Source organism: Plectropomus leopardus, chromosome 6, assembly GCF_026936395.1.
Source record: "Plectropomus leopardus strain MGB_pleo_1.0 chromosome 6, ASM2693639v1, whole genome shotgun sequence".
NCBI classification, from domain to species: domain Eukaryota; kingdom Metazoa; phylum Chordata; class Actinopteri; order Perciformes; family Serranidae; genus Plectropomus; species Plectropomus leopardus.
Window position 1 is genome coordinate 20,850,867 of NC_142181.1, and position 21,172 is coordinate 20,872,038.

The 21,172-nt window shown below is 36.8% G+C and overlaps 1 protein-coding gene across 5 annotated transcripts; it reads right to left on the reverse strand.

Moving 5' to 3' along the window:
• Nucleotides 1-6,398: 6,398 nt before the first annotated feature.
• Nucleotides 6,399-20,754, reverse strand: relb (RELB proto-oncogene, NF-kB subunit). 5 transcript variants are annotated; one of them, XM_042487037.2, is made up of 11 exons: nt 20,482-20,754; nt 20,246-20,269; nt 18,781-18,959; nt 13,716-14,051; nt 12,070-12,236; nt 11,850-11,941; nt 11,559-11,690; nt 11,351-11,455; nt 10,104-10,319; nt 9,939-10,010; nt 6,399-7,533 (listed from the first exon to the last, which is right to left on the reverse strand). In XM_042487037.2, the coding sequence occupies exons 1-11, from the start codon at nt 20,540-20,542 to the stop codon at nt 7,088-7,090; spliced, it is 1,830 nt and encodes a 609-aa protein (XP_042342971.2). In that variant the 5' UTR covers nt 20,543-20,754; the 3' UTR covers nt 6,399-7,087. The 5 variants fall into 5 exon arrangements, with proteins under 5 accessions (XP_042342971.2, XP_042342972.1, XP_042342969.2 ...); XM_042487038.2 differs by having other exon boundaries at nt 6,399-7,536; nt 13,716-13,892; nt 20,482-20,752; XM_042487035.2 differs by having other exon boundaries at nt 6,399-7,536; nt 20,482-20,752.
• Between the last annotated feature and the right edge of the window lie 418 nt (nt 20,755-21,172).

Sequence of the window (21,172 nt, forward strand, 5' to 3'; positions counted from 1 at the left end):
TTTGGACATTTTTGCCATACTATAGCCTTGCTCTTTTTTTTGTGATTTTTTCGACATGCTATATTATGCTCTTTTTGGCCATTTTTGCACATTTTAATGCTACGGCATGTCTCAGCACGCTATTTTATGCTGTTTTGAGGTGTTTTCAGCTGTTTTTGGGACATGTCATTTTTGGACATTTTTGCCATACTATAGCCTTGCTCTTTTGGTCATTTTTTCGACATGCTATATTATGCTGTCTTTTGGCCATTTTGCACATTTTATTGCTACAGCATGTCTCAGCACGCTATTTTATGCTGTTTTGAGGTGTTTTCAGCTGTTTTTGGGACATGTCATTTTTTGACATTTTTGCCATACTATAGCCTTGCTCTTTTTTTGTGATTTTTTCGACATGCTATATTATGCTCTTTTGGCCATTTTGCACATTTTAATGCTACGGCATGTCTCAGCACGCTATTTTATGCTGTTTTGAGGTGTTTTCAGCTGTTTTTGGGACATGTCATTTTTGACATTTTTGCCATACTATAGCCTTGCTCTTTTTTGTGATTTTTTGACATGCTATATTATGCTGTTTTTGGCCATTTTTGCACATTTTAATGCTACGGCATGTCTCAGCACACAATTTTATGTTGTTTTGGGGTGTTTTCAGCTGTTTTTGGGACATGTCATTTTTTGACATTTTTGCCATACTATAGCCTTGCTCTTTTGGTCATTTTTTTTGACATGCTATATTATGCTCTTTTTGGCCATTTTTTCACATTTTAATGCTACGGCATGTCTCTGCACGCTATTTTATGTTGTTTTGAGGTGTTTTCAGCTGTTTTTGGGACATGTCATTTTTGGACATTTTGCCATACTATAGCCTTGCTCTTTTTTGTGATTTTTTCGACATGCTATATTATGCTGTTTTTGGCCATTTTGCACATTTTAATGCTACGGCATGTCTCAGCACGCTATTTTATGCTGTTTTGAGGTGTTTTCAGCTGTTTTTGGGACATGTCATTTTTGACATTTTGCCATACTATAGCCTTGCTCTTTTGGTCATTTTTTCGACATGCTATATTATGCTCTTTTGGCCATTTTTGCACATTTTAATGCTACGGCATGTCTCTGCACGCTATTTTATGTTGTTTTGAGGTGTTTTCAGCTGTTTTCGGGACATGTCATTTTTTGACATTTTTGCCATACTATAGCCTTGCTCTTTTGGTCATTTTTTTTACATGCTATATTATGCTCTTTTTGGCCATTTTTGCATATTTTAATGCTACGGCATGTCTCAGCACATTATTTTATGTTGTTTTGAGGTGTTTTCAGCTGTTTTTGGGACATGTCATTTTTTGACATTTTTGCCATACTATAGCCTTGCTCTTTTTTTGTGATTTTTTTCGACATGCTATATTATGCTGTTTTTGGCCATTTTTGCATATTTCAATGCCACAGCATGTCTCAGCACACTATTTTATGCTGTTTTGAGGTGTTTTCAGCTGTTTTTGGGACATGTCATTTTTGACATTTTTGCCATACTATAGCCTTGCTTTTTTTGGTCATTTTTTCGACATGCTATATTATGCTCTTTTTGGCCATTTTGCACATTTTAATGCTACGGCATGTCTCAGCACGCTATTTTATGCTGTTTTTAGGTGTTTTCAGCTGTTTTTGGGACATGTCATTTTTGGACATTTTTGCCATACTATAGCCTTGCTCTTTTTTTGTGATTTTTTTCGACATGCTATATTATGCTCTTTTGGCCATTTTGCACATTTTAATGCTACGGCATGTCTCAGCACGCTATTTTATGCTGTTTTGAGGTGTTTTCAGCTGTTTTTGAGACATGTCATTTTTTGACATTTTTGCCATACTATAGCCTTGCTCTTTTGATCATTTTTGTGACATACTATATTATGCTGTTTTCGGCCATTTTTGCAAATTCAAATGTTATGGTATGTCTCAACACACAAGTTTATGTTGTTTTGAGGTGTTTTCAGCTGTTTTTGGGACATGTCATTTTTTCACATTTTTGCCATACTATAGCCTTGCTCTTTTTGTGATTTTTTTCGACATGCTATATTATGCTGTTTTTGGCCATTTTGCACATTTTAATGCTACGGCATGTCTCAGCACGCTATTTTATGCTGTTTTGAGGTGTTTTCAGCTGTTTTTGGGACATGTCATTTTTTTGACATTTTTGCCATACTATAGCCTTGCTCTTTTTTTTGTGATTTTTTCGACATGCTATATTATGCTGTTTTTGGCCATTTTTGCATATTTCAATGCTACGGCATGTCTCAGCACGCTATTTTATGCTGTTTTGAGGTGTTTTCAGCTGTTTTTGGGACATGTCATTTTTTCACATTTTTGCCATACTATAGCCTTGCTCTTTTTTGTGATTTTTTTGACATGCTATATTATGCTGTTTTTGGCCATTTTGCACATTTTAATGCTACAGCATGTCTCAGCACGCTTATTTTATGCTGTTTTGAGGTGTTTTCAGCTGTTTTTGGGACATGTCATTTTGGACATTTTTGCCATACTATAGCCTTGCTCTTTTTTTTGTGATTTTTTCGACATGCTACATTATGCTGTTTTTGGTCATTCTTGCACATTTTAATGCTACGGCATGTCTCAGCACGCTATTTTATGCTGTTTTGAGGTGTTTTCAGCTGTTTTTGGGACATGTCATTTTTGGACATTTTTGCCATACTATAGCCTTGCTCTTTTTTTGTTTTTTTTTCGACATGCTATATTATGCTGTTTTTGGCCATTTTGCACATTTTAATGCTACAGCATGTCTCAGCACGCTATTTTATGCTGTTTTGAGGTGTTTTCAGCTGTTTTTGGGACATGTCATTTTTGACATTTTTGCCATACTATAGCCTTGCTCTTTTTGTGATTTTTTCGACATGCTATATTATGCTCTTTTGGCCATTTTGCACATTTTAATGCTACGGCATGTCTCAGCACACAATTTTATGCTGTTTTGAGGTGTTTTCAGCTGTTTTGGGACATGTCATTTTTTCACATTTTTGCCATACTATAGCCTTGCTCTTTTTTTTGTGATTTTTTTGACATGCTATATTATGGTCTTTTTGGCCATTTTTACACATTTTAATTCTACAGCATGTCTCAACACGCTATTTTATGCTGTTTTGAGGTGTTTTCAGCTGTTTTTTGGACATGTCATTTTTGGACATTTTTGCCATACTATAGCCTTGCTCTTTTTTTGTGATTTTTTTCGACATGCTATATTATGCTCTTTTTGGCCATTTTTGCACATTTTAATGCTACGGCATGTCTCAGCACGCTATTTTATGCTGTTTTGAGGTGTTTTCAGCTGTTTTTGGGACATGTCATTTTTGGACATTTTTGCCATACTATAGCCTTGCTCTTTTGGTCATTTTTTTTGACATGCTATATTATGCTCTTTTTGGCCATTTTTGCACATTTTAATGCTACGGCATGTCTCAGCACGCTATTTTATGCTGTTATAAGGTGTTTTCAGCTGTTTTTGGGACATGTCATTTTTTGACATTTTGCCTTACTATAGCCTTGCTCTTTTTTTGTGATTTTTTCGACATGCTATATTATGCTGTTTTTGGCCATTTTTGCATATTTTAATGCTACAGCATGTCTCAGCACGCTATTTTATGTTGTTTTGAGGTGTTTTCAGCTGTTTTTGGGACATGTCATTTTTTCACATTTTTGCCATACTATAGCCTTGCTCTTTTGGTCATTTTTTTTGACATGCTATATTATGCTCTTTTTGGCCATTTTTGCATATTTTAATGCTACGGCATGTCTCAGCACACAATTTTATGTTGTTTTGAGGTGTTTTCAGCTGTTTTTGGGACATGTCATTTTTGGACATTTTTGCCATACTATAGCCTTGCTCTTTTTTTGTGATTTTTTCGACATGCTATATTATGCTGTTTTTGGCCATTTTTGCACATTTTAATGCTACGGCATGTCTCAGCACACATATTTATGCTGTTTTGAGGTGTTTTCAGCTGTTTTTGGGACATGTCATTTTTGGACATTTTTGCCATACTATAGCCTTGCTCTTTTGGTCATTTTTTTTGACATGCTATATTATGCTCTTTTTGGCCATTTTGCACATTTTAATGCTACGGCATGTCTCAGCACATTATTTTATGCTGTTTTGAGGTGTTTTCAGCTGTTTTTGGGACATGTCATTTTTTGACATTTTTGCCATACTATAGCCTTGCTCTTTTTTTGTGATTTTTTTCGACATGCTATATTATGCTGTTTTTGGCCATTTTTGCACATTTTAATGCTACGGCATGTCTCAGCACGCTATTTTATGTTGTTTTGAGGTGTTTTCAGCTGTTTTTGGGACATGTCATTTTTTCACATTTTTGCCATACTATAGCCTTGCTCTTTTGGTCATTTTTTTGACATGCTATATTATGCTCTTTTGGCCATTTTGCACATTTTAATGCTCTGGCATGTCTCAGCACGCTATTTTATGCTGTTTTGAGGTGTTTTCAGCTGTTTTTGGGACATGTCATTTTTTGACATTTTTGCCATACTATAGCCTTGCTTTTTTGTGATTTTTTCGACATGCTATATTATGCTGTTTTTGGCCATTTTGCACATTTTAATGCTCTGGCATGTCTCAACACGCTATTTTATGCTGTTTTGAGGTGTTTTCAGCTGTTTTTGGGACATGTCATTTTTCACATTTTGCCATACTATAGCCTTGCTCTTTTTTTTGTGATTTTTTCGACATGCTATATTATGCTGTTTTTGGCCATTTTTGCACATTTTAATGCTACGGCATGTCTCAGCACGCTATTTTATGCTATTATAAGGTGTTTTCAGCTGTTTTTGGGACATGTCATTTTTTGACATTTTTGCCATACTATAGCCTTGCTCTTTTTTTTGTGATTTTTTCGACATGCTATATTATGCTGTTTTTGGCCATTTTGCACATTTTAATGCTACGGCATGTCTCAACACACAAGTTTATGTTGTTTTGAGGTGTTTTCAGCTGTTTTTGGGACATGTCATTTTTTCACATTTTTGCCATACTATAGCCTTGCTCTTTTGGTCATTTTTTCGACATGCTATATTATGCTGTTTTTGGCCATTTTTGCACATTTTAATGCTACGGCATGTCTCAGCACGCTATTTTATGCTGTTTTGAGGTGTTTTCAGCTGTTTTTGGGACATGTCATTTTTGGACATTTTTGCCATACTATAGCCTTGCTCTTTTGGTCATTTTTTTTGACATGCTATATTATGCTGTTTTTGGCCATTTTTGCACATTTTAATGCTACAGCATGTCTCAGCACACAATTTTATGCTGTTTTGAGGTGTTTTCAGTTGTTTTTGGGACATGTCATTGTTTTGACATTTTTGCCATACTATAGCCTTGCTTTTTATGTGATTTTTTCGACATCCTATGTTTTGCTGTTTTTGACCATTTTTAAAGATGTAATTGCTACGGCATGTCTCAGCACACAATTTTATGTTGTTATGGGTTTTTTTTCAGCTGTTTTTGGGACATGTTATTGTTTTGACATTTTTGCCATACTATAGCCTTGCTTTTTATGTGATTTTTTCGACATGCTATATTATGCTGTATTTTGGCAATTTTTCAAGATTTAAATGCTACGTCATGTCTCAGCACGCTATTTTATGCTTTTGTAAGGTCTTTTCAGTTGTTTTTGGGACATGTCATTTTTTGACATTGTTGCCATACTATAGCCTTGCTCTTTTGGTCATTTTTTTACAAACTATATTATGGTGTTTTTGGCCATTTTTGAAGATTTAAATGCTACGGCATGTCTCAGCACGCTATTTCATGCTGTTTTGAGGTGTTTTCAGGACATGTCATTTTTTGACGTTTTGCCATACTATAGCCTTGCTTTTTTGGTCATTTTTTAACACATATACTGTGGTGTTTTTGACAATATTTGCAGGTTTTAATGCTATGGCGTGTCTCAGAGCTATTTACTATTTTATACAGTTTTAAGCTGTGTTTGGGACATGTCATATTTTGCCATTATTTTATACTATGCCGTTTGTTTAGGCATTTTGTTCTTCATGCTGTAGTATGTTGCGAAAAAACATGAAAAAATGAATCATATCACATGTAGTCCAAAATTCATTAAAAGTGTCATAGTATAGTATGTCATTCAAAAATAACCAAAAACATCATAGTATCATATGCCAAAAGCATAGAATCATCATACTTGCTGTTGTTGCCAAGACTGTTCTCATAAGTGAGTGAGCAGGTTAGGACTGTGTGCAGGCAGGCAGGTGAAGGTCACATTTAGAAGTGCTTTCATTCCTTTTGTCACTCTGCAGTCTTTTGTTTCTTTTGAGAAATCACCACAAAAAGGCAGAAGTTAGTTTCAGAGGAAGTACAAGAGAAAAACAACACAAACTGACATTTTATTTTTTTCTTTTTTGAAATACTGACACTACAATGCCACAGCCAGGGGCGGAGTTGGACTTATGACAAGCTGCAAGTGGAAATTTGAATGTTAAGCACGAGAGTGAAACTCTAGAACAATAGGAACTGACACCAAAAGCTATAAATAGGAGGAGGAGTGGTTTCTATTACTATTACGTGGGTTAAATAATATGCAAGCCAGCGGGTGTGACGGCCACAGAAACAGAAGATTAATAACACGCAAGAATAATGTGAAGGGCAGATCTTTACTAAAATCCTACATCTAGTAGGACATTTGTTTTCCCAAAATCACGCTGAAGCAAGCAAAACAAACCTTAGACTAACAGGACAGGTACTTTACCTACTTTACTTACCTCACCAATCATTTATTGCAATGGCGGGCAAGTGATTGAAGGGTTTTCATTGTTCCTAAGGTAAATATAGATGTTTATGAGCTTTCTTTTTAATCACCTTCTCCTGAAAATTAATGCTGGCAGAGTTAACTGCACACACGAAGGAATGTTAACCTGCTCCGAAAGCCTTGACCAGCAAGGTCTTTCTTGCAGAGAGCTCTTATCAGACTTCCTGCAAGAAAGCAAATAAGTGCATTTCCCAAAATGTCTAATTATTCTTGGACAGAGAGTTTGTGTAAGGGCGCTTCATTCCATCTTATAACTCCTCTTCTGTCTTCACCTGGACCATGTTGGACGGGCTATCTTGTGCCTCTATCTGGAGAGTCTGGTTCTCATTGAAGAGCATGTTGAACTGCACGTCATTGTATAAGGAAAAGTTCGGAGCGTACGACCCAAAGTTCTGGTTTAAATTCATATCCATGTTTGCAAACGTGGGGTTGGCGTTGGGCACCTGCTCAAAGCTGGAGGGCATAGAAAGTGTAAAGTTTGGGTCAGAAATCATGTCCAATACTCCAGGTACTTCCAGTAACTGATGAAGGATGGCTGTGGCATCAGTGGCATTGTATGAGTCCTGGGGCTCATTGTAGCATATTTCCCCTAAAGCAGAGGCTCCAGGCTGGCCAGGGCAAAGCCTCTCATCTGGAGACATCATGGTCTGAGGCTGCGGGAAAGAGAACGGTTGCTCCACTGCAGGAGCACTTTCTGCTGCAGGATAGAAAAGGAATTGTTGGGGTGTTGATGAAAGATGCTTTTAGGTAGAGAAATAAATACTTTAACCATGAAATAACTTAGGAAATCAGATACATAAGTCTTAAACAGTCTGAGATATGTCAAGACTTAAAAATACCTACATTGATGCCAGACAACAAAAGCCTGTTAACATACAACATATGCTGACATATTTATAATGAAACATGACAAAGCAAAAGTCATGGTAAATTATGTCAATCCCAAAACCATTAAAAAGTCATAGTATGGTATGTCATCCAAAATATTATGAAAAAAAAGTATACTACAGCATGTCGTTCAAAATAGTGTAAAAGTCATTCTATATCATGTCGCCCAAAATAGCACTAAAAAGTCATACTATAAAATGTCGTTCAAAATAACATAAAAAAGTCATATATAGTATGTAGCTCAAAATAGTATAAAAGAGTCATACTATAGCGTGTCCTCCGAAATAGCATAAAAAGTCATGATACAGCATGTCGCTCAACATAGCATCAAAAAGTCATACTTATGTATGTCACCAAAAATAGCATATAAAGGTCATAGTATGGCATGTCGTTCAAAATAGCGTAAAAGTCACATACAGTATGTAGCTCAAAATAGCACGAAAAAGTCATACTATAGCATGTCAACCAAAATACCAAAAAACTCACTCTATAGCATGTCCTCCCAAATAGCATAAAAAAGTCACACGAATTCATACTATAGCCTGCTGTCAAAAATAACATAAAAACGTCATCCTATAGTATGTCGCTTAAAATAGCATAAAAAGGTCATACTATAGCATGTCATAAAAAATAGCAGAAAAAAGTCATATTATAGCATGTCGCTCAAAATAGGATAAAAAGATTACACTTATGCATGTCACCAAAAATAGCATATAAAGGTCATAGTATAGCATGTCTTTCAAAATAGCATAAAAAGTCATACTATAGCATGTCTTTCAAAATACCAAAAAACTCTCACTATAGCATGTCCTCCCAAATAGCATTAAAAAGTCATACTATAGCATGTCGTCCATAATAGCATAAAAATGTCATAGTAACCAATGTCACCCAAAATATCACAAAAAAGTCGTACTATAGTATGTTGCTCAAAATAGCATAAAAGGATCATATTATAGCATGTCATCAAAAATAGCGTAAAAAAGTCATACCATGACATGTCGTCCAAAAAAGCAGTAAAGGAGTGAAACTATTGCATTTCTTCCAACGTGGCTTAAAAAAGTCATAGTATAGCATGTCATCCAAATCAGCGTCAATAAGTCATACTATAGCATTACACTGAAAATACCATAATAAAGTCATACTATACCATGTCGTCCAAATTAGCATATAGAAATCATACTATAGCATGTCGCTCAAAATTGCTTAAAAAGGTCATACTATAGAATGCCGTCCAAAATAGCATTAAAAAAGTTATATTATAGGATGTCATCCAAAATCAGCATAAAAAAGTCATACAACAGCATGTCATTAAAAAATGCACAAAAAATCATACTATAGTACTTCATCCAAAATATAATTTGAAAAGTCATAGTATAGTATGTCATCCAAAAAAGTATAGTATAGTATAAAGTATGTTGTCCGAAAATGCATTAAAAAAGTCGCAGTATGGTATGTTGTCCAAAATAGCATGAAAAAGTCATAGTATGGCATGTGATCATAAATATCATCATATAGTTTATCAATTAGCATTATAAAAGTCATAGTATTTAATGTGGCTTAAAACTGCATAAAGAAACGTATACCTTCACTCAAAAAAGCACAAAAAAGTCATAGTATCAAATGTGGTCCAAGTCATAGTAAATTATGCTGTCTAAAAATGCTTTAAAAAAATCATAGTATGGTATGTTAACCAAAATAGCATGAAAAAGATATAGAAATTCATGTTGTCATAAATAGAATCAAAAAAGTCCAAATATAGTATTTCAATCAAATTAGTATAAAAAAGTCAAAGTATAGTATGCTGTCCAAATCACACTATATCATCTCACAAAAATGTGATAAAAATGTGTGGTATGTCAGAAAAATGTGTCATGTGTCAGACATACTATTCTGTGAGCAAGTCATAGTAAATTATGTCATGAAAAGTGATTCAAAAGTTATAACACAATATGTCACAAAACATTAAAAGAGAGTCGTATTATAGTATGTCAAATAAAGTGACAGAATGTCATTAAAAAGTGATTTGTAATTAAGTCAGAGTTCAGTGTGTCCTGTTTAACAGTTTTACAATAAACTGCAATGTTATTAGTAACACCGCAGTCTGGCAGACAGAAAGATTACTCTCCTCATTAAATCAGCAGTTTACCTCCTAACTTTCTCGACACACCAGAAAAGTAAGCATGAATAGATGAAACAAAGAAAGCGCCTCACCTGACACACAAGGTTTCTCTTTGAAGTTGATGTCTGACTTGATCTTTCTCTTGCGCTTAACCTCATATGGATCTGAAATGAGTCCAAAGTTATTTTATTTAACCAGCTGTTTCTGTCTTTAAGATGATCTAACAACAAGCAAACTGCTGCTCAGTGCTGACTGACCCGGGTTGTGTGGCAGGTACGTGAAGGTAACAGACTCGCTCTCCATTTGGTCTGAGAGACGACGCAGGACCACGCTGACTTCGACCTCCTCTGTGATGTCCTGGTCCTGGTAAGGCGGAGTCTTAAACACAATGGCGATCTGCCGGTGCACATCTGTCTGGGCAAACTCCCCGTTGGCCTTCCACGACCCTCGCCTGAAGATGATCTCGATGTCATCTGTGGACCAGTGACAACACATATGGCCATGTTAATCGAGAACAATGAGAAAACTACTGTTTTTAATCCTAATTTTAATATTTGATTGAAAAGTCCACGTGTTATTGAGTGTACCTGCTTTTATTTTGAAAATATCAGCTTTTTCCATCACATAGAAGATTTAGAGTCCCACAGGCTTAGTTAAACAGGTTGAACTCGTTTGTCCCTCAGTCTGCCAACCTATTAAAGTATGACTTCTAAGTAGCCTCAGTGGACGGGATCTAACACAAAATGTAACTGAACGAGTGAGATGTTGCACTTCATCTACTTTCGTAATGTCCGATGTTATTTGTGGTGTTTGTTGGTTTTGTTGGTTGGTTCAATGTTGTTTTGTATTTATGTGAAACACTTGATGTCCAAATTTCAGGTTTTTCTGACAATAAAGCAAAATCATTACAAATCAAATCAAGTCAAATATTATTTGGGGAGATAATTGACAAATTTAATTAAAAACAAAAATAATTGTTAGTTGTAACTGTGTAACCTTGATACTTCTGAGACAGTTACTGTACTGTTATAATCTCATATAATTGCAACCCTTGTTGACATTAAAATCAGCAATACTAACAGCAAAGACTTTAATTCGATCAAAATCTACTCAAGCCGAGTACTTGATACGCTGTATGACAAACACCAAATGAGATTTCAAAGCAACTTACAGTACAGCAATGAAGGGACTGTTAAATACACACTGCTTCACTGCCAATTATATAAGTCAAAACTAAACATCAGAACACAATTCACGGAGGTATGCCTTTTTCCATTCGTCAGCACCTTATTTCACTAGTTTATAATAGTTTGGGAGCTTAATGATGGGCACATCATGGTCGTATAAATGTCTGCTGTTTGTGTCTACTGTGTATCTGACCAAGCAGAGGACGTTTTATACACTTGGCTCCTGCCATGAAAACTGAACTTTTCCCACATACTCCATTGTGTGAGCCTACTTTTATCCATCCTCTGTAAATGTCTGCACATGGACAGAAACTCACCTTTCTGCACTTTGTCACACAGCATGTAGATCTCTGTCTTGCCAGTGCAGGAACCGCTGTACTGGTTAAAACGGCCGATCTTCAGCTGCGATGTAGTCGTGGCCTCTGTGCAAAACCAAAAGATGCAACAACGTGTGAGAATATGGAAACACATTTATGTTTTGTTGGTGCAGATGGCTACGACAAGAGTTATAAGTGTGTTTCTTACTTTTGTCAAAGATGGGGTTGGACACCACTGGGTTGAGGCTGTCTTTTCTGCCGTCTTCCCACTCTAAATCACACTGGAAACACAGGCGCACAGCGTTCATGTCTATGTCTTCAATGCCCTTTGTGTGACCAGCTGAGGGACGAAAAGACAAGAAATCGATGAATCATGATGAATTTAAACAAAGAAGAAAGAAGATCATCCTTTCTATTTAAAAACACGGACGTGCAGAAAAATGATAATATTAACCACCTTAGTTGTGATGACTTGTGTGTGTATTGTGATCCATCTTACTATGAAAGGGGTCGATATTTTGGTTTCTTCTCTTCTGAAGTGAGACATCCAGCTCTTTCCTCCTCACACACTGGATACCGAGGTTAGCAAAACTGCAACAAGAAAAAAGCACATTTTGTCAGGACATTTTATATGATAAAATATGCAAGAAAGAAAAAGAATGCATTCAATAAAAGGTTACGTGTTGGGGGGAGACATAAATGAGAGAAACAAAAAGCACCTGTGACGTCGGTTGCTGTGAGGATTGATTGTGACCACGCAGATCCCTGAGCCGTTCGGGCAGTCCTTACCCACAAGGCAGTGCGGGTGAGGCCGGTGTGGGGGATCTTTGGTCACCAAGGAGACGGTGACCTTGACCTTCTTTAAGTGGTCGATGGTACCTTGAATCTGAACAAGAGAGAACAGGAAGATGAAATACAGACACAGAGAGAAGACAGAAAAATGTAAACATGTCATTATCTGGGACACAAAAACGACCAAACAGCACACACATATGAAAACACATTCACTGTTTCACAGGAAGTGTTGCAACACGTAGATATCATTTCTTACATTCAGAAAAAAAAAGAAATAGAGCTGGCAAACTCAGAAAAGTGAGAATCCCTCATAAACTAAATATTAAAATACACTGCAAATGCCGCCTTAGAAATCAATTCAAAGTAGCTGCCAATCAAAGTCTTTCTTGTGTATTTACACCATGAAATGTTCGTATTTGTGCATATATTCAGCAAATTAAATGTTCTCACGTGTCTGCGTTCAACAGCTCCCCTCCTCCTTTTTGTGTGATGTAACTGGCAGGTGTGTGGACTAAAGTAACATGATTTGGATTCAAGTCACAAACTTGATGACTAATTCTGACAAAATCAAAAAAGACTTGCAACTTGACTTGGACTTCAGCACTCGTTTATCAATTAGGACTTTGAGCCTTTTGATTTGAAAGTACTTCATATATTCCACCAAACCCAGAGATTTAAGAGTATGTTGTTAAAAAAGAATCCATTTATTTCCATTCATTCATCAACTACAATTAACGCTATTGATTCCCAGCAAGTCAACACTTAATTCCCCGGATCCACTTTGTTTGCACTAATCTGACAACGTCCAGTAAAGTTGCAGGACAGAACCATGAAGAGTTAAAGTTTCGTTACTGGGCACCAGTTGGAAAAATGAAATTGTAGTATGAAAAACATGCAGGTCGAAATTCTAGATGGAAATGCAACAAAAATTGTTTTACCAAACTGAATCTTTTTTTGTGTTTGTAATATATTATTTATCTGTCGTCAACATTGTTTTGTGAATCAATGAAGAGCAGAAATTGATTTGGGATTTGTCAGTCTTGACTTGTGACTTGCAAAATAATGGCTAGGTCCAACTGCTGATAACTGACCGTTTTGGGAAGCGGTGTCCTTATTAATTGATTTATTAAAAAAGCTGATCACTTGTATCTGAGGTACCACTTTCACCAATGTTTATTTAAATATTAATTAAGAGCTTTACTAAAGTTAATGTCCATAAAATACAGAAATCCACTGATTTTTTATAGTCAAAAACCCAAAACAAACCCCGAACGACGTCTTCATGTCATGCTGGTGTTTGACTAAGGTGTGAACATGTGTAGGAGTGTTTGATAGTGTGCAGGCAAGGCATAAACCGCCCATCTTTGACCACACTCGAGCTGGGATTTGTGGGGACTTTCTAATTTACTCCAACAACCCACATCCTTCCAGCTCCGCCCGCCTGCACAGGGGGTTCATGTGTTCACAACAAACAAGATCAACTGTGGTTAAAACACTCTCCAACTGTCACTGAGAGCTAGTAAACCCCCTTTAAGCCCAACAGACACACACACAAAAAAAGAGTGTCTACCTCGATGGCAGGCTGACTCTTGTTGGTTTCAGTGCTGGACGCCCCCAGGATGCTGCCGGCCGAGCGTCCCTCACATTCATAGCGAAACCTCATGCCTCTCTCCTTGGGCTCCTCCACCACCACAAGCTTGGGCTTATTCAGAGCACACTCCAGCATGTCGGTGTCGCCTCCACAGTTCTGAGGGGAAACGCCGACAGAGCCTTTAGAAGTCAGCGAACATGAGGAGCCCCGACCGCGGCGAGAGGAACCTGCTGGGGAGAGCGCTCCCCGGGAAGGATGAGCCATCTCTCTGGACGTGCACGACTGCTGCTGGGGCTGAGGGAAGGTGCAGGCTGGCTGTGTTGGACAAACAACACCACAATATTATTAACAACGTTATTTAATTTTCATTTAACCACGTAACACCCACTGAGTTTGGAAACCTCTTTTACAGCGGAAGTCCTGCTGCCTGACAGCCACAAAGGAGTATGCAACATATTAAACAATACATATTTTTTCAAAGGGCTGGAGCAGTAAACATAAATATAGCCTTTCCCACCTCTGTCCTTACATCAGGGCCAGACAGCAGACACACATTTTGTGATCTGCGGTAATGATTGCAGGATAAACAAAACTTGTTGAGATAAATTTCCCAGAAGGGTTTTAAAGGAGCAGTGTTGTTCATGAGGTTTTTATCAGGAGCCAAATTATCTGCAGAGGTCTCTTCCTCTCCCAAATAAACTGAGAAGGTGATTAAAATCAGAGAAAAAACCCAGAATAAAGAAGGGGTCAACAAATTACCAGCCAGGCCGATTACTCGGGCTGATGTTTAGCTTTTGTCGATTATCTGTATCAGCATTTTATTTTAATGATCACCGATAACATTAATTAATGAAACATTTCAAAGAAAGTGTCAGCATGGGAGGAACTTTTACTTTGTAAAACTTAAGGTAGCCATTTTTTTTTAATTAAAATTTTCACTTGGCCTTAGAAAAAAAAAGTTGCGAAGGAACTTGCTGTATCTGATGTTGAACATTTCAATCTTGATTAAATATTTGCTAAATGCATTTAAACAAAGTTTTGTGTAGGGGTTTGTTATATTCCAAATTATCAATATTAACAGAAATATTTTAATTTTTATTGTAAATGTATATTGAGACCCTGTGATTTAAATGAGTAAAAACACTAAATAAAGCAGTTTCAAGTTACAAATCAGTGTTTTTCTGATGATGTTTGGCTCGCCATGGAAGGGCTGCCAAATACCTACACACTGAATATGTAACAGGTAGAAACTTCTATTTTATGCTCCTTTATAGACATTTTTTCTACAGTTTTTATAGAGGCTGAAATACTATAAAATACTATACAAATACGCCAAATACTATAAAATATTTGGACCTTGCTACATTTATTTGACAGCAAAAGCTACCAGCTACTTTTCAGATTCAGATTTTATCAAATATTTATCAGTGATTACCAAACTTTTGGCTATGTGATCCCTTCATAAATGCAGTGTTTATAATTTGAAGTAACAATACCGTCTTAAGTTTAAGTTTTAATAATAGGCTTTTATTGTATTTTTTTCCCAGCTATTTTATTTATTTATTTGTATTTTAGACTTTTCATAATCCTTTTTGTTTGTTTGTTATTGTTTTAGGTTTGATTTTTTTGCTTTTAAAAAATATATAAATTTTAATGTCTTATTTTTGTTTTTCTGTTCTTTAGTCTTTCTAGTCATCCTATTTTTTTAGTCATGCAAAACTTAATGGATAGTTGTTTGTGTTAAACTTAAAACTGTGTCTGCGCTATTTTAATTTTGCTATGAGAAGTACACTTTGGGTTGCATGTTTGTACAAAAGGTGCTAAATACATAAAGTTTAGTCAAGTGTCCAGTTGAGGTCCCATGTCATGTTTAAGATGTCTAAGATGTCCACCAAATGTCCCCTTTTAACATCTTTTTAAGGTAGAAGAGTTCAAAGTGTCCAATATTTCACAAAAAAGAGCACAATTGAGAACACAAAGCAATAAAAGCTTGTGTAACGAACTTAGTTCTTACTTCTTTCCTCTCTCATTAATCATCTCATGACCATACTTGGCTTAAAAAACAACAACTTGCAATCAGAGAAAACTAAACAGGCATGTTTTCTGAGTATAAAACAGAGAACCAGACGTCTGTTATCCATTACAGCAGATGACACCGTCAGTGAAGCATCACGGCTGCAAACCAAGCAGCAAAACTGAGTCACCGCATGTTTTTTTCCTTCATACATGTATTTTCAATTAGTGCAAAGAGTTAACAGTGTGCTCATTTGACTCCTCCTCCTGCATTTTGTTATCTTAGTTCCCCGTAATACCACAGACCACCACGCTTTTCCGTTCAGACTCTTGTTGTTGAATATATCTCTCGGTGCTGCTTTTACTTTCTCTATTTATTTGCTCACCATGTTCACTTTCTGCTCAGTTAGACCTCTGATTAACTTCCATGTGATGTAAAAGGAAGTAAAAATACCTCAAAGAAAACACACTTAAGTAATAAGACTGTCTGAAGCAACAGATGAATATTCAAACCTGCTGGGAACAAAGAAGGCCTCTTTGTCACCTGTAAAGCAGTAAATCGGGTTGAGAGTTCAGCCAACGGTTTCTGCAGAGATCTGGGTGATGCCTCTGCATGAGATCATGCTTCACAGTATCCCGTCGAGCCACAGACGTCTGTTGTCAAATAGCATTAGCCTGGGCGAAAAAGTTAGCCCCAGAGCTAAACAAAAGCCTGGCGGAGTGAGGCAGCAAGCAGGAAATAGGAAGTCAGCTCAGTGAATCCACCAATTGGAGAAGCGGCGCTTGAGAAGAATGTGACCTTTCACCTCACGGTGGGTTTGGCTTGTAAACAGAAAGGACGGCAAACTGAAAGTAGGAGTCAGATTACAGTTTTTCCAACCAAACGTCCTCCTCCTTGCTCTCCCTCAGTAGAGAAAAGCATGCTGGGTGGAGGTGTGTCAGCCTCTATCACAGGCCGCAGAGACTTTTCAACAAACTATTTACACACAGAAAACAATTTCCTCAAGCTCACATCACATGTTCTTCTTGTCTTCTTGTGCCCTAAAAAACACCTGTCTGCAGGCTACAGTGTAACCGCAGTCTTATCAGATTACATCACCTCTGATCTGAAAACCACGTGCTTTATGGTAAGAGCCTGATCTGCCTGCCTGCCTCACTCTGCCGTCTGCAGGCCACACACGCACAACACTGCAAGTGTAGGCTTTTCCTCATAGTTGATAGACTTATATTACTTTACTGTTCTATTTAGCTTACTTATTATTTTCTTCCAATTCAGTTTTTTAATGTGTGTGTATGCATTGGTAGACATGTATATATGTCTGAATGCATGTATGTAGGTGTGTGTACATGCATATGTTTCATAATCATTGCTTTTGGTCTTGAACAGCGATTTATGTTTTTGCACGAAAAGAGCTCTACAAATGAAGTTTATAATTATTATCATTAGTAGTATATATAGTTAGTATTAGGAGGAGTAGTAGTATTATCTCTTCACAAACATTCAACTTCTAAACAAATAATTCTTCACCAAATCTGCGGTCACTTTTCTTTTACACCCTGAAGGTGGAGAAGCCCCGCTGCAGCTTCCTCTATTATTAACAAGCTTTCAATGGTGACATGAAGGCAACATGGACAAAATAACTGACGTGTAAACATGCGCCTGCATCAATCGACATTGAAAAAACGTGGAATAGCTTTCAAAAAATGTGAGGTTGATGTGTTCATATCTGTTTATATTGTCTGTTGTGATGTTTTTTATCATGTGTGATAAGTGTTTTTTAGTGTGAGGTATTTGTCCTGTTTGTACCTGCCCAGGGACTACAAAAGTAAACTAGCTAATAGCTAAATCTGGCATGAATAAATAAAGATATGGAGACAAAGAAAAAGGTTTTAAACTAAGAGAACTGGTCCCTCTGCCTGATTTTAAAGCTCTCGTTAGTACAAGGCTGTATGAACTGGTTGGTACTTGTCATTGTGAGCAGGTGTTACTGTGAGTCCTTTATGTACGTCTTTTCTTTTGCTGCTGTCTCGGCCAGGTGTCCCTTGAAAAAGAAATTGATGATCTGAACCAGGCTGGAATAGTTGTGTATAGTTTAGGGTGTTAATGAGCATTTTTTTCATCCATATATCTGCTAATATTTGCTGTGAGTCATCTAATTATCAAATATTATTATTATTATTATTAAGTCTTTGGATTAGACATTAAAACACTGACAGCGTTATTGTTTTTTTATCATGTTTATGTGATGTGTTTGTTTTTTATTTCACTTTTTTTCATCATTTCACTGTTTTTATTGTTGTTTATCATTCTTGCCAGACACTACTGCTTGTTATTTGTTTTTAAGGACTTTTTCATCATTTATTATCGTTTATTAAACATCCTTCCAGCCTGCATGAATGTGAATTTAAGGAATTTCTGTTAAATTCAGTGGATCTGATGATTTTGATGAAACAAAAATCAGAACAAGAATAAAAAAGTAGTTAATCCTCACATTTGAGAGGCTGGAACCAAGTATATTTTGGTTTTTTTGCTTAATAATTAACATAAATAAATAATTATCAGAGTTGTTGCATGAATTTTCTGACAATGGACTTATAGATTAGTGCACTGTTTGTTTTCGCATTAATGTAATCTTACTTAGATAAAAACAAGAGGTGAGAAACCGCATGTCTGTGGTCGGGCAGCACAGAGAAAACTATAAACATTTTCTTTAAAGTTTTAATTTACATCTGTATCCAGTCTTGAGGTGAAAATATGCAGCTTCTCCAACACTTTTTATACAGGCATTGTTCAGAAAATAATCTATTGTGTACATTCAAACTTTATCTGTGTGTGTTGAGGCCTGCTGCCGCCACATTTAACCACGTGCCGTCTCCCTGGGTGTTGCAGAAACCAGTCAGAAACCTCAAACTGAGGCAGGAACCAGATGAGACCCGCCAGATAAACCAAAGCAACACAAATGACTACACTGGCACAAAAACATCACACTGTTCAAAGGGCACACCCAGGCATGTTTTTGCACCCACTCACCTGACATGCAGTGCCTCTCGCCACCAACACGGGCTGAGATGTCGGTGAGGAGCTTGGTCGGAGCATCCTGTGGTTCTGGCTGTGTGGCTGGCTGAGGAGGTCGGCAGGAGGAGGAGGAGGACGAGGTCCAGGGAGGGAGGCACGCGACCTATCCTCTGTGATGATTTCCTCAATGAGGTCTGTGAAAAAAATATTGAAAGTTTCAGTGAAATGATGTTGGTATAAAATATCTGCAAACAATACCTTAAAAAAAAAAAACTCATACATTATTTAACTGTCTTTGGGTACTTAGGAAAGCACAATATAAGTCCTATTGATTATTATTATTATTATTATCATTATTTACTATTAAATAAATACTTAGCTGTTAACTTTCATTTTTTTGCACTTTTGATTTTCTAGGCTGAACTTTAAGGTGATTTTTACTCCACATACACACCAAATATGTAAAATGTGTTGTGTTGAAACCGTTAGATAGTTCGATTTACCAGTGACAGTTTCAAAATTGTCGTTCCTATGGTTACCAGCAGTTGAATATGGTGCACACTGATTTATAGCTGCGGTTGAGGTGTGACACTTGCCAACTAAAAACAGAAACTAGAGTTTCCTGCAGCCGTGTTGCATTAAACATTATCAAAGCAGAGATGATCAAAATTATTAGGCGATGGACAGATAATTAAATAGCAATAATTCTGACAATGACGTTATCATGTAAGTCATTTTTAAAAAGAAAATCACTGGGTCCAGCTTCTCAAACTATTTGCTGGTTGTATTATAATTCTATGACAGTAAACTTGATGTCTCCTTGTTTTATACTGCAATTGCAATAAGTGCAAGTAATTTAAATATGCAAACTTGAATTTGGGAGTTTTAATTGCCAAAAATTATTTTTTTAGACTATTTTTCTGTGTCTTTAATTGCATTTTCACTGTGTTCCACGTTTTTAAATAGCATTTTTCACTATTTCCACATTTTTAATTAGCATTTTCCATTACTTTCACATTTTTAAATTGCATTTTCACTATTAACCACATTTTAATATGCCATTTCTCACTATCTCCAAATTACATTTTTTACTGTTGTCCACATTTTACAGCTTGACTGGTACTGTATATAAACAATTAAATAAGAAAATGCAAGAAAAGGTAAATGAATGAATAACGAAAATAAGTTGGGGCTTAAATGCAATAAATATATTATAATGAATACAAGAGATGCTTCATAACACGTGAAAGTCTCTGAAATATTATTTTGTCTTTAGTTCTGTCTGCACTTTGGGGCCAAAACCACCAACCGCAGGCTTTGTGAGAAACAACACAATACAACAAGAGGAAGCAGAAACACTAATGATGGTCTAACTTCTGCTTCTGCATGAGGTAGATTCAGGTCACACTTGACAGTTAAGCCTCATAACCCACACATGCATGACTTTGTGATACAAAAAAAGAAATACGTTTGTACTCACCAAAGTCTGACGGCCCTCCGGGCTCTGCAGGACAAACAGAAAACATTGCTATTAAAAACTCAGCTATAAAATGTTACACAGTGGAGCAGCGAGAGGTTGCGTGGGAGCCTGAATGGGTGTTGGCTGCTCTGCTCTGACAAATCACATGCCTGGTGGTGATGTCAGCACTGTCTTTGACACAAACAAACAAACAAACACACACACAAACACGCACCAGGATTACATCTTTAACCCACCTGAGGTACCGTTGAAGATGTCCATGTCTTTCATCACATGGGAGGAGTCCTTTAAGACCATGAACTCTGCCGTCGTGTCAAATTCTTTCCAAACCGGATTTTTTCCGGTATCAGTCCTCTCTTCTGGGTTAAAACCTTCGTCTCTGTTAAAAAACGACACAAGTAAATTGTCGTCAGACTAAAAACAGCTCTGAGTGTCGGGACCGACCCGTGAGAAGATATTAAGTCTCGAAGCCATGTGTTGAGTGATGTCTGAAGCGCAATTTACCTCAGTTTTGTATTTCCGCAGTTGCCGCGTTCTGATTGGCTGGTTCAGGGTGGAAATCCCCTCGACGTCACGACATCTCCCAGAGGGAAACTCCCCCATGGGGGCAGCAGGTACTGCAGCCCTCTACAGATTAATGTTTTACTAATTTACATATTTGTATTGTGGCCAAAGGACGGATGTGCCCAAAAAGAGTATTTTTTTGCCATCATGTAAACGTTTTTTTTTTTTTTTTTTTACCGAGCTTCACTGCACATACAAAAAACTTGAAGCTAATTCAATGCAGTGGTGAAATGTAACTAAGTACTTGTACTCAAGTACTGTACTTAAGTGTGAATTTGAGGAAAATATACTTTAGTAATTTCTTTTCATGCGACTTTATACTTTTACTCCACATTTCAGAGGGAAATATTGTACTTTTTACTT